The 14,594-nt window shown below is 39.7% G+C and overlaps 1 protein-coding gene and 1 non-coding gene across 2 annotated transcripts in view; both read right to left on the reverse strand.

Annotated features, from left to right (window-relative positions):
* Positions 1–14,594, reverse strand: part of slc40a1 (solute carrier family 40 member 1) — a 35,285-nt gene that overhangs the window by 7,042 nt on the left and 13,649 nt on the right. Inside the window, exons 3-6 of the mRNA XM_008122175.3 lie at positions 7,221–7,380; positions 4,246–4,361; positions 3,922–4,048; positions 1,553–1,798 (exon numbers count right to left, since the gene is read on the reverse strand). Of these exons, the coding sequence (XP_008120382.2) occupies positions 1,553–1,798; positions 3,922–4,048; positions 4,246–4,361; positions 7,221–7,380 (649 nt within the window). The remainder of the gene's footprint in view (positions 1–1,552; positions 1,799–3,921; positions 4,049–4,245; positions 4,362–7,220; positions 7,381–14,594) is intronic.
* LOC134295765 (U4 spliceosomal RNA) lies at positions 13,366–13,431 on the reverse strand. The gene has a single exon (XR_010002376.1). It is a non-coding gene; the product is annotated as a U4 spliceosomal RNA (small nuclear RNA).

Below are 14,594 nucleotides of genomic sequence, written 5' to 3' on the forward strand. Positions count from 1 at the left end.
TTTCTTTCAGAGTGTAGAAAGGTTACTGTTTTAACTACAGTTGCTAGAAATCCATTGGCATGTTGGCAACAAAGTTCTGAAAGTTATAGTCCAAAAACGGAACTTTCCAAAGCTTTTCTTTCGATTTAATTACATTTGAATACAAACTTCTGGCTGAAACCAGAGAATGCTTCTTCCTAAAATGTTTTTGTGTGGAAATATTTTTCACTAGGTTTTTTTTATCATGTCGGAGAGAAATTGAGGCGAGTCACTTCTGATGTGAGAGAATTGGCCGTCTTCAAAGAAGTTGCCCAGGGGACACCTGGATGTGTTACCATCCTGCGTGAAGCTTCTCTCATGTCCCTGCATGTGAAACTAGAGCTAACAGATGGGAGCTCATCCAAGCTCGTGGAGTCGAACTGCCAATCTTCGGGTCAGCAGTTCAGCTGGCACAAGGGTTTGACTCAGTGGTTCTCAACCTGGGGTCCTCAGATGTATTTTGCCTACAACTCCCAGAAATCCCAGCCAGTTTACCAGCAGTTAGGATTTCTAGGAGTTGAAGGTCAAAAACATCTGGGGACCCCAGACTGGTTTAACTTATTGCACCACCACGGCTCTACTAGGTGCAGCTATGCTTCAGATCTTATGCAGTTTGAGACTACTTTAACTGCTATGGTTCAATCTTATGAAATGCTGGAATTTGTAGTTTGGTGAGGCAACAGCACTCTTTGGCAGAGAAGGCTAAAGATCTTGTAAAACTACAGCCCCCAGGATTGCATAGCATTGAGCCATAGCAGTTAAAGTGGTGTTAAATTGCATTTACACTGCAATTCTACACTATAGAATTAATGCAATTTGACACCACTTAAACTGCTATGGCTCAATGCTATTTATAACCAGGAAAGGTTCACAATGTTTGTCTGGGGTTTAATGTGAGAAGTCTGAAAATCACAACAGGCATCATTGCTAAGGCTTGTATTCAATACAGTTTGGCAAAGAAGAAGAGCAGTTTTCAAATAAAAGTCTTTCCATTTCTGGAAGTCTGTTTGCAGAAGGTGAGCTTTCTGAAAGTAGAAAAATGGGAGGTGTTCAGCACTGTATCTGTCTCCATGCAACCTCTTGTATCACTTCCAAAAGGGAGCTTCACAAAACCAGCCCTCCGCCCCTTCTGTTTGCAAGAGTGGCCTGTTTTGTGAGCAAAATTTTGTATATCGTTCTCTTGCTACAATCCAAAATATATGCATGGAGAAATAACTAAACCCTTTAGTCCTCAAAATGCATAAAAGATTTTCAGTTTGTGGAGTATGCAGCATTTTAAATGAGGAAAAATCATAGGAGTGATGGTTTAGCACTTGAATGAATAAAGCAAGCAAGAGTAATTTTCCAAAGAAACTCACAGAACTTGAAAACAGAGCCAAAATTTCTGGAATAATAATAAGTCGGAGAGGAGTGACATCAAATGAATAGGCCTGCCATCCTATACATGCTATTAAGCTTTTACTTGTATACATATGTAAGATTGTGCTGTAGATCATTTGTTGTCTGTCAAAGAAATTATTTACAATATTGGTACCTTTCTGTACATTCAGTTGTTTCAGTTCTGATTCTTCTGTCTTTGAACTGGCTTTGTGAGCCAATGCAGGGGTTTTCTGGTAAACTTTCCAGAGCAGCATATATTCCAAACACATGGAAACCAAGTTCCAGCCAGAAATGAAGCCACATCCAATCACCGGGGAGCCAAAGGTCATGATCTGCCCGACAGCCATTGGGGCCAAGATGTTGGTCAACTGGTCAATTCTTCGTATTGTAGCATTCATATCTATATGGTGACATGTGAGAAGACAATATTTATACTTGAGCATTCAAGTATATGGAAGTATTGGCCATTTAATTGTGATGTTCCGGTTATGGAAGAGCAACTATTGGGGCCGAGTGCCTGTTTCCTTTTGCCAAGCTTTTTACTTTTATCTTTATATCCAATTTTAAGATTTATGTCACTCTGATACTGCTTCTGCTCTTACACTTCCAGTGCAGTTTAGGTAACCCTTGTAATAGTTACATTATTTATAGTATACTTTCCATTCCTATGGCTAAATTCTTGTTTTGATTGATTCATAACATTTGAAGACAACACAGAGATTTTAGTTGTGGATAATAAAAAAGAGTATCTATTTACACATATTAAGTTAACTCAGTAACATTTATTCCAAAGGTTCACAGCCTAATACCCAAACATATCTTTTATCTTGGTGGATTTCTCATAATATGATCATTGAGAAAACCCACATTTATGCAAACATAGAGCAAGTCCTCTTTAAAAAAATGGACACTTATTCAAGACCATGCAATATAACTTGATCAAAACCATAATTAAAGTCAGTATTCTTTGTTCTTTGAGTTTTGTTAATTTCCTTAATTACAAATATACTTGTGGTCAAAGTGCTGAAGTAGCTACTCTACCACGTCATCTCCATTATAGTAATGTAAGGATTATATGATCCTCCAGATGTTCTTGTATTGTAAGCCCGATCGGCCCTAGTTTGCACTGACAATTATAAGGGATGATGAGAGCTTCAATCCAATAATATCCCAAGGCCCACAAGCTGACCATCCCTATACTAAATGGGTGGTTATATAGTTCATTCCTCTTATTAAAAGGTACACTGACATAAACTTATCCTACCTAGCAGAAATATTATGATCCTTAAGCACTGCCCTTACACTATAAATAAAATGTTCATAATAAAGCAGGTGACAAAGAACTGATTCAAAGTACGAATTACTAAAAAGTCAGTCTGACGAACCTTGAAAGTGAAATACGTAAATAATGAAGAACTGAAAAATATAATCATGACTATAGAGCTACCTGAATGTACTGGGAATCTTACAGCATCTTTAGAGACTAAACCAAGGGAATGAAGTAGTGGCATAAGCATTTGTAAAGGAAGCTGAAGAAGTAGGCTAAAGGCCTTGAAAACCATTATCTGCCACATTTCCATAGCATGGAGCCATGGGAGGAGTAATTCTACAGTGTAGATCAGTGGATCCCAACCTTTGGGCCTCCAGGTGTTTTGGACTTCAACTCTCAGAAATTCCAGCCATCTTACAAGATGTTAGGAATTGTGGGAGCTGAAGTCCAAAACACCTGGAGGCCCAAAGATTGGGAACCACTGGTGTAAATGCACCATCAGTCAACTTCCCTACAAAAACTATTAACTTGTAGTGTCTAAAGTGCTACAAAATCCTTTTCCATACTGATATGCCAGACTAACACAGCCATGTCTTTGGCCCTATCTCCACTGCCATACAATGCAGTTTTTAAATCCAGATTTTCTCCTTTGAACTGGATTATATGGCAGTATAGACTCATATAAAGGTAAAGGTTTTCCCCCGACATTAAGTCTAGTCGGGTTCGACTCTGGGGGTTGGTGCTCATCTCCATTTCTAAGCCGAAGAGCCGGCATTGTCTATAGACGTCTCCAAGGTCATGTGGCCGGCATGACTGCATGGAGTGTCGTTACCTTCCTGCTGGAGCGGTATCTATTGATCTACTCACATTTGCATGCTTTCGAACTGCTAGGTTGGCAGAAGCTAGGGCTAATAGTGGGAGTTCACCCCGCTCCCCAGATTCCAACTGCTGACATTTTGGTCATATGATCCAGTTCAAAACAGATAATCTGGATTCAGAAACTGTTTTATATGGCAATGGAGATCCAGCCTTTGAATTCTTCCTCTATGACTACTTGGTAATCCAGATTCCATATTTTGCTCTCGATAAAGAGACCAAAGAAGTTGAAACATGCGTCTAAAGTGCCCTTTCAAACCAGATTGCTGATTTGTGATGTCTGTAATCTAGGAAAAAACCTTGCTGATTTCTGTTTACATAAGTCCAAGCACACAGAGTGAAACAGCTTAAGGTAGCCAAAAGCCAATATACTTCACCTGCCAATTTGCTTCTGTTTTCACCAGCAACAACAACGACCCAGTCTCTCTGGATGGTAATTCCAGTGGCTGTGCTGGCCAGATTTGCAGTATTTGCAATTGTGATGACTAAAATATAGCACAAAGTCTGTGGGGACAGAATGAAATTTCCACAAATAAAAAAGAGAAAATAACAACAACAACAACCAACAGCAGCAACAACAACAATAGATCTTAGTACTTAATGAAGGGACTGCTGCAATGAGAAGACTGATTTTTTTTCTTTTTAAAGTGTAACAACCCTTCTCCCAATGCTTTAAAGCTTTTGAAGATTTGTATACTTACAAGAAGCCACCCTTGATACATCGTTAGAAGGTCAGCTTTATAGATGAAGACAATCATCAATAGGATGCCACACAAAATGACAGACACGTTTTGCACAATTAAGGACGTCTGGGCCACTGTTTGAGACAAAAGATAAAGAGAGACGGATTACACTTGAGGCTGTGTCAACACTGATAACAGGAAATATGCAGACATCTTCTGCACAACATCCCTTCTCCAAGAATGAAACCCAAAGTGAACTCCAGTTTCCACTTCTGGTTTTGGGTAAGGATTTTGTATGTTTTGTATGTTTCGAGCCATTGAGGTTGTGGGAAAGAGTAAATCCTTGCTTCAGAAGCAGCAGTTTGTTGTCCTTTGAGTTTTCAGCCCCCAAAACAACCTCATCCAGATTTTTAAAGACTCTTTCTTGGGGAAAATATTTTTTAAAACTTTTAAAGTCTGAGGTTTTGAGAATCTTGAGAAAACCTCACAATGTATCCACCCCTGCGCTAGTTGCTGTAAATCAGTGGTTCTCAACCTGTGGGTCCACAGATGTTTTGGCCTTCAACTCCCAGAAATCCTAACAGCTGGTAAACTGGCTGGGATTTCTGGAAGTTGTAGGCCAAAACACTGGAGACCCACAGGTTGATAACCACTGCAATTGAAAAGTACACTTCTAAGTAATAAGTCCAATGAAGGTTTAGTTGCAGGTGAATGAATACATGACTCCAGCCTAAGTTACTTGGCCAATTAATCCATTACAGCCTTGCCCCATTTTCTCCAATAAGAAGAAAAAGGTGCTAAATAAATGGATTGTACTGTACTTTGGCATCCCTAGAGAACTCCATTCAAGGAAACATAGTTCATACATTATTTTCTTCAAAACCTTGGGAGCAAGGACAGAAGGGGGAAGAAAGAAGTATGAACAAAACTAATGTGTCATCTATAACAGTGATGCCCTTATTGTGTGTTCCTCATTTACAAATAATGTGGTCAATCAAATGGCACATTTTAGAGCAGCGATTCCCAATTTTTCATTCGCCGAGTGACCAAATGACCCATTTGGCCTGAATGACCAAAGCTGGAAAATCACTGCTATATGCAGAGCCATTGTGCTGGCAGGACAGCTGACCGATATGTCAGAGGTTCAAATCTGTGAAGAATGCAGTTGAGCACCCTCTATCAGCTCCAGCTCCATGCGGGGACATGAGAGAAGCCTCCCACAAGGATGGTAAAACATCAAAAACATCCGGGCGTCCTCTGGGCAACGTCCTTGCAGACGGCCAATTCTCTCACACCAGAAGCAACTTGCAGTTTTTCAAGTCACTCCTGACATGAAAAAAACTGATATATACAAAACCCGATTGACCACAGCACTTCAAATGAAGACTACACAATAAGAAATGAGATAATATCCTTAGTCCAAAGGGATACTGGCTGGTGTACCTTGTCAGCTAAAAAAAATTAATTCTTCGTAAAGTCCCTTTAGACTAGCCTTCAAAGAAAAACAAGAAATCCGTGTTCATCCAATTTGCTGTGTTTCCATATTTAAGATGCGGTGTTTTGTGAATGCTAACGCTACAATCAAAGAGGAAACACCCAGCTTGAGTTGGTGAAGTTCACTGCTTGTGGAACTAATTATTTAAAATTACCTTTAAGTACGTCATATAATTACATTACACGTAAAGTGCTAAGTCCAACAGACAAAACACATGTACTTAAGCATACATGCTGTCACTACTGAAGTTACTGAGATGTGAAGTAGTATCCTTGTTCCACATATTTTACAAGTACTATTTTAAAGCTGTAACTCTAGCTACACCTAGCCTTGGAGTCAATCCAACTGAACTCAGTCACAGTGTAAACACACAGTTAGATCCAACAATTAGGGGCAATTACTTTGGCGACAATTTTGAAAGACTCCCATATCGACTCAGAAATGAGTGCCAATGACTTCTTGGGTACTTATTCTCAGGGAATCATGCATAGGATTGCAGCTAAAATGTGTGACACCCTACTTGTTGCTTAATTTCAACTCCTAACAACCCTAGCAAGAACTGACAAAAAGTTTGGGGTAATGGAGCTTGTAATAATTGTGTGTATGTGTGTATAATCCATCTATCCATTTATCTCAGGCCTGGAAGGATATACAGTATGTTCCTCATCCTTGTTTTCATGTGTCCCTACATTCTTGCTCCCAAGTTTTAAAAGAAATTTTATCTATATGTTATATACCTTCCTGGAAGTTCTGGGTGACCCTCCACTTTCGGAGGTGTGGACAGCTGGATCTGGCCGAGTCCACTGTTCAGATCCCAAATAGATCCACCACTGCATCACCAACAACAAGCAGCTCTTTCCCACAGACTTGTTAGTGATGTCGCATTTCTGGTGATGTTACACTACTGTGTCCAACATGAACAGAAATGCAACATCACCAACAAGCCTTTGGAATGGAGCTGCTTGTTGTATAGTAGTGGTGGTGGGCAACTCTGATGAGACCTTAACTTGGACAGCCATGTGAATTTCAGGAACACTCCCAGACTGCATCTGGAAGAGTTTCACTATATTTATCCAGCAGCTGCAGTCTTAGGGCCTATCCAGACAGGTTCAAAACACGAGACCTGTCTGGGTTTTACTAGAGGTGTCCAAATCATGTCTTCAGTAAAAGTGAATTTATGTGGATTATAATTTCCTCCCCTCAGTACGACGAAAGGAGAGGCTTCATGGCTGCCAGGGACCTTTTTCAGTAAGTTGAAGGGGGTAAATGGGGAGCTTCGGGATGGCTTCATGCTATCCCTATTTAAATTGGGATAACGTGTAGTCACCCTGAGAGGGAAATTCTGGGGTTGTGGGAGAGGATGGGGACTATAACCCATGCCGAAGAAGGTTACTTTAACTTGTCTTGACATGGGTTTTAGGTATGTCTGGAAGGGCTCTTAGATCACTCTTAACACATGCAGATATCCTCTAGTAAAAATCCATACAATGTTACTGACCTTTGAGCCTGGGGTTCTTGTCTACCCAGTCTCCAATTATGGCTCCCAGAAGAAGAACGGATCCTGCCACAACCAAGCCATAAACAGCAGTCAAGAGCAAACTGTTTCCATATAGTTCAACGAGGAAGACAGACACTGCGAAATGCCACATACGGTCTCCCTAGAAGGAAACAGTTCATTTCAAGATACATAGGCTGTATATAGAAACATTACAATACATGAAGTATGTTGCATCAACAATGTTGTCTCTATGGCAAGGAGTAGGGTTTGGACAAGATGATGTTATGCTGAGCTTACTTCCTCTGAGTGGGTTTCCATCTTTTTAATTACTGTCTCCGCTGCTTTTTGTTTTGTTTTGCTTTGTTCTTGGGGCCCAATCCGCACCACACTCCCAGCAGAGAGAGCTAAGTGAGGAAGAAGTTGCTCTTTCCCCCCTTGATACTGTTCACATGCTTTGAATGGAAAAGGGAACTGGTAGCAACAAGAAAGAGGATGACAAACACAAGACCATGTCCAGACTATTCCAGGAGTCAGCACTGGGCCCCCTTTTGGAGATACTCTGGTGCCCAGTAGTAGGAACCCCTTGGCAGATACCCTGCTGCTCACTGTTCTCATACTATTATCCCAAAAGGCAAATTTTCATATATATAAGGCCCATTCACCTACCATAGAACACTGAGGAAGGTCACCAGATGGAGTATGTACCACAAACAATTTTCATCCCAATGATCTTCATAAGCAAATCCACATTTACAAGATGCCTAACACTGAACTGCACTCCAAAGGCTGCACTCTCTGATTAAGCAACATGCCCTTTCAACCACAGTACTGCTTATGCTAGAGACAGTTTTTGGAAAAGTTACTTCTAGGATTTTGGGACCTTTCGCCACAAAAGGAAAAGTTGGCCAGCTATGATCAGAGTAAACATGTGTATGGATATGTTAAGCATAGTCATTGGCAGGCCAGAGCCAGAAAAACATTTGGGTGGGGTTGACACTTTTCCCCCAAAAATGACTTTTTCAGGCCAGTGTCACCCACTCTGACACAGGATCTCAACAAGGCTCTGAAATGACCATCATTGTGCAAAGGTTCTTCACAGGTAGAAGATCCTGAATCTTTGCTCCCTCTTAAAGTCAGTTCTTGTTGGCCATAAAGGACAACAGTTTCCACAATTGGGTTTTTTTTTCCGTGTCAGGAGCAACCAACACGACAATTCAATTGGTAGAAGTTTCTTTCTGTTTTCTTCTGCTTTCTTCTTATTGCCTTTATCATCAAGACATTTTCCACTCTGAATTAGCAAGAAGTTTTCAGCCAAGCACAAGTTGTTCTGATGGTACTCTGTTTTTGGTGTCTATTGAAGACTTGCATTTTTCAATCACATATATGGTTTAGCAACCAATGCACCAAGCTATTGATGACCACCTTTAGCCACAACTTCTCCTCCAAACACCACACTACATACGGAGTGCAGCTTGTACATGAAATGAGTAGGCTAACCAGGGGAATCCAATCAACCATTTGGGCTGAAATCTTAGATGCCTCTTCTTATCCACAGGAAATACAATGGAGTCTGTGGATTTTGCACTAATTGAGCTTTCACTTGGTCATCAGAAACAGTTTTGTTCATATAAAGTCCAAGGTCTAACAATGACACAGCTTTTTCTCTTTGCTCCTGTTCCATGGTTTCTTTGGCAGGGCTTGGATTAGATCAGTGGTTCTCAACCTGGGGTCCCCAGATGTTTTGGCCTTTAACTCTCAGAAATCCTAACAGCTAGTAAGCTGGCTGGGATTTCTGGGAGTTGTAGGCCAAAAATATCAGGGGACCTCAGGTTGATAACCACTGGATTAGATGAACCAGTCAGTAAGAGACAACACAGTTTCCACAGTTTTTTTCAGTTTTCAACTGCAATCCAGGTCAAATCCGTCCCGTCCTGTCCCATCTCATCCCGCACCTTAGGCTTTGCCTGCCGGCTACTATATTTTGGCAGCTTCCACTATGGTCGCTTCCACTATGTCAGCTTTTCTGCTATTGCAATGTAAATGGGTAGAAAGTTAGGTAATGATAGTGTGGATAATCAAAATGTGGTTGAGATCGTGCTTGTAGTTCCGTAGGGACTCTTAATTTTTACTTCTCATAGACTTGGCATGAGGATTTGGTTAACTAGTTAAAATTCATGAATAGATCAGGTTTCTTTTACTTGAATTTTTTCAGTGGGGTCGTGGGTTGAACCTTAGTCTAAACCATCCCCTTGGCTATGGGCATGCTCATTGGGAAGTGATTTTCTAGGAATACAATGGTGCCTGCTTTGCAGGAGTAAGCTTGCACTACAAGTCTGGCAACTTATAGTATACTAGCTGTGCCTGGCCACGCGTTGCTGTGGCGAAGTCTGGTGGTATGGGAAATAAAGTATTGAGGAATTGGTGGTAGTTAAGGTCAAGGGTAAAGGTTTTCCCCAGACATTAAGTCCAGTCGTGTCTGACTCTGGAGGTTGGTGCTCATCTCCATTTCTAAGCCGAAGAGCTGGCGTTGTCCGTAGACTCCTCCAAGGTCATGTGGGATGACTACATGGAGCGGCGTTACCTTCCCGCCGGAGCAGTACCTATTGATGCACTCACATTTGCATGTTTTCGAACTTCTGGGTTGGCAGAAGCTGAGGCTAACAGTGGGGGTTCTCTCCGCTCCCCCAATTCAAACCTGTGGCCTTTCGGTCCAGAAGTTCAGCAGCTCAGCGCTTTAACACGCTGCGCCATCAGGGGATATTATTTCCTAAAGGTTGTGAATATACAATATTTCTGATTGGTTTTTTTTGTTTGTTGGAGGCAAGTATGAATGCGGCAATTAGGAAAAATGATTAGGATGTAATGGCCTTGCAGTTTTAAAGCCTGGCTGTTTCCTCCCTGAGTGAATTTTTTGTTGGGAGGTGTTAGCTGGCCCTGATTGTTTCCTGTCTGGAATTCCCTTGTTTTCAGAGTGGTGTTGTTTGCGATATTTTATGTGCTTCTACTGTCTGTGGCCCTGAGAAAACAGGATTTGCCAGACTTTGATGATGGGAATACTTTGTTGGGAGGTGTTAGCTGGCCCCGATTGTTTCCTGTGTGGAATTCCCCTGTTTATTTACTGTCCTGGTTTTAGCGATTATATTGTTCTGCATTATTCTATCCCAGTAATTATTTCATATTAAAGAAGAATCTCACTTATCCAACATTCGCTTATACAATGTTCTGGATTATCCAACGCAGTCTGCCTTTTCATAATCAATGTTTTTGTAGTCAGTGTTTTAAATTCATTGTGATATTTTAGTGGTAAATTTGTAAATACAGTACAGTAGAGTCTCACTTATCCAACATAAACGGGCCGGCAGAACGTTGGATAAGCGAATATGTTGGATAATGAGGAATTAAGGATAACCCTATTAAACATCAAATTAAGTTATGATTTTACAAATTAAGCACCAAAACATCATGTTAAGACAACAAATTTGTCAGAAAAAGTAGTTCAGTACACAGTAATGCTATATAGTAATTACTGTATTTATGAATTTAGCACCAAAATATCACGATATATTGAAAGCATTGACTACAAAAATGCGTTGGATAATCCAGAACGTTGGATAAGCGAGTGTTGGATAAGTGAGACTCTACTGTAAATACTACATAGCATTACTGTGCATGGAACTACTTTTTCTGTCAAATTTGTTGTATAATATGATGTTTTGGTGCTTAATTTGTATAACGATTACCTAATTTGATGTTTAATTGGCTTTTCCTGAATCCCTTCTTATTATCCAACATATTCACTGATCCTGCCAGCCTGTTTACGTTGGATAAGTGAGACTCTACTGTATATTTCTAATCTTGTATTATCTGCTCAGAACTGGATTATATGAGGCTCCTTCTTCACAGCTGTATAAAATGCCCACTGAAGTGGATTATATGGCAGTGTGGAGTCAAGACAATCCAGTGCAAAGCAGATAATATAAGATTATAAATGGGTTATATAGCTGTGTGGAAGGGCCTTGAGTCTACACTGCCATATAATCCATTGCAAATTAGATAATCTGTGGAAGAAGTCTAAGTGAGGCCTAAATCGGCCTGTCCCCTAACTGAAACCTGGCTGTCCCTTGGTTGCTAGGCAACCAAGTGGGCAGAGATTAGCCCTCTAAACTGGCAGCAATTGGATAAAAAAAAATATTGCTCTCCCTCTAATTAGGATTTTATTTTTCTTTTCTTTTTGTTGTATCAACCTTGAGGCGTGGATGATGGTTTGTGTTGTCAAATTTTGAGGTTGGGGGGCCTGTACTTTTGTTGTTTTGTGAATTGCCGTGATGCCATCACTCTTTTATATATATAGATGTAGTGTCATCACATATTTTAAGGAAAAGTCATTGTCAATCACTTACACACTCATTGTTATTTCCAATCTAAATGGCATGGAAAAAGAATTGACTTCTTGTTGATCTTCCACAACAGAATAGTACTGATTATAAACTTCTCCTGTCAACTACCTGGTTGATGAAATGACTGTTTTCACAAAATGCCTTTAAGCAGGAAGGCTCTTATGAGGATTCACTGACAAAAAAATTATTGTAGTACCATAATTATCACCAGTAGAATAATGAGATATTGGGAAATTGATTTTTTTTTTAAACGAAAACTCTTCGGATTTCCCAGACATTTTGGGAACGACTCTGGCATGGAGTCGTGCATTTGTTGTGTTAGCTGAATGCCTCTGCTGGAAATCTTCAATTCCAGACTTACTTTTTTTTCACAAGAAACTTGTGGTAATCAACATGGTTAGGCTTGCTGCTGCTCCTGTTGTATTACTTTTACAGGCAAGAGATTTTTAGTGGCAATGTTCTGCATATATGCTCACTTACAGTAATATTTAAGAGTTCATTTTAGGGGCAAATTGCTGTAACATTCTTCCCAGCACCAGGGTTGGGTCATTTCAGACCCAATATACACAAATGTCTTTCAAGTCCTTTCTCAATCTGCCCTCCTCCTCACACAAACATACTGTATTGATGTCCTTCACAGAAAACCCATCCTATCTCAAAAGTAATGCTTTCTATTATAATCCATAATGAAATCCTCCCCATAGGTTGCTTCTTACATTTCTCATGCCAGTTCCTTTGGCTGGAGTCCCATCCTGGAGTCTCTTCTATCTACACGGCACTTAAAGCTCACCGTGGAAGGTGTGGTCCCAGAAACTGTGCCTGACATGAACTATATTTCAATTTCTGTATACTTATAAACTAATCCATCCCATAGACGTTGGGAGAGTCACTGGCTGAAGTTGTGGAAAATTTTGATATGACCCCAGAAACTCTGATAGCATGCTGAATGAGATTAGGAAAAGTGCTGAGGGATCATTATGGCTGTAATTATTTCACTGTTACTCAAAATAAGTATACAGAAATGCAAACTATGGTTATCAGAACAGGACTGTGACCCCAACCACTGAAAATACATACTGTTTTCCCATCTGCTAGTTAGCAAGAGACCAGCTATGACATGTTAAATGCCTGAAAACAGATAAAGATAGAAGGAAAAACTGCAACCTAGTATCAATTCAGCATTAAAAAAACTATTTTTATTTATTATTTATTTATTACAATACTTATATCCCGCCCTTCTCACCCATAGGGGACTCAGGGCAGCTTACAATAAAACACAATATAAAAATATTACAACAATTAAATCAATTAAAATTAAATACATAAAACATTGATAAAAATATACATATAAATACAGTAGAGTCTCACTTATCCAAGCTAAACTGGCCGGCAAAAGCTTGGGTAAGCAAATATCTTGGATAATAAGGAGGGATTAAGGAAAAGCCTATTAAACATCAAATTAGGTTATGATTTTACAAATTAAGCACCCAAACATCATGTTTTACAACAAATTTGACAGAAAAAGCAGTTCAATACACAGTAATGTTATATTGCAATTACTGTATTTACAAATTTAGCACCAAAATATCACGATATATTGAAAACATTGACTAAAAATGGCTTGGATAATCCAGAAACTTGGATAAGTGAGGCTTGGGTAAGCGAGACTCTACTGTATACAATTGGCGCATTTCGAGTCTGATAGCTGGTCTGTCATTGAGTTCTAGGATAGTAATAATTGTTGCTGCTGCAATTAGCAATAATCGCGCCTCGGATTAACCTCATTGGCTACGATACTGCTACTGTGCAAAGCTATTAAGTCTTTTAATAGTACATGTGAATGCATTGAATGACAGCTTCACAGACAGCATTTTAGTGTTTACTTAAAGCTGTCCCTTTCAAAGTGTCCCTTTTAGCTTTTTTTAAAAATGAAAAACATAACGATTTTTGAAGTAGAGGTTGCCATGTTGTGACAAATCATGGTTGGTGCTGTCATAGGTGATTATATCAGTTGTGGGTACTACTGTCCTCTTTTTCAAATGTGTGGAATATAGGCAGGGGGCGCAGAGCACGAAATCAAGGTTGATGTATTTTGGTTGATGTTTTTACTCTTCTGTTTTTAATTATTTTAATTAGATTGTTTATGTGTTATTATGTTTTTAATTGTGTTTTAGCTTGCAATCTTTTATGCTGGGCTTGGTCCATCACCATGTAAGCCGCCCCGAGTCCCTTCAGGGAGATGGTGGCGGGATATAAAAATCAAATCATCATCATCATCATCATCATCATCATCATCATTACACTGGATAAGCTGTGAATACAACAGACAATACATCATACACAAACACTTAATGTAGAACTACACTACCCTTAGCTGAAAGACACTTTGCTGGTAATTTGGATTCTGGATTTGCATTTGTATGGTGAAATGGCCTAAATAAATAGATTTCCTCGAAGTCCAGGAAAGTAGTAGCACTGCTGAGTTCACATATTAATGTGCCTCTAAAAATCAATGTCAGTCAAGGACGTTTTCAGGAATCCCATGACTAGACCAGCAGAAAATCTCAGACTAAACACAGATTGGGTTGACGACAACTCACAATCTAACATTCAGCACAGCATTTCCGTGAAGACCTTGACTCTTAGTTGATCACCATGTTGTCCTATACAGCATGTAAACATCCCTTCGTCCACAGCATGTGTATCTCATCCTACGAAGTTGGATGTGTTTTGCTCCCTTCTTCCCTCCCAGCCTCATCCTTTAAACATACAAGCAGGTACTATATAGAGAAACTATCAGGCATAGAATATGTTTCTTAGATTGCTTGTTTTCCAATTAGAAAGCACAACATAAGATGCTTGTGGGAGTCAAAAATAGCTATTAAAGTAAACTAAATAGTTAGTAAACTAAACCTGGGGATTATTAATATAGTTTACCTGCATCCAAACAGTATAACCATTTGACAGACTAACCACC

Source organism: Anolis carolinensis, chromosome 1, assembly GCF_035594765.1.
Source record: "Anolis carolinensis isolate JA03-04 chromosome 1, rAnoCar3.1.pri, whole genome shotgun sequence".
Classification (NCBI taxonomy): domain Eukaryota; kingdom Metazoa; phylum Chordata; class Lepidosauria; order Squamata; family Dactyloidae; genus Anolis; species Anolis carolinensis.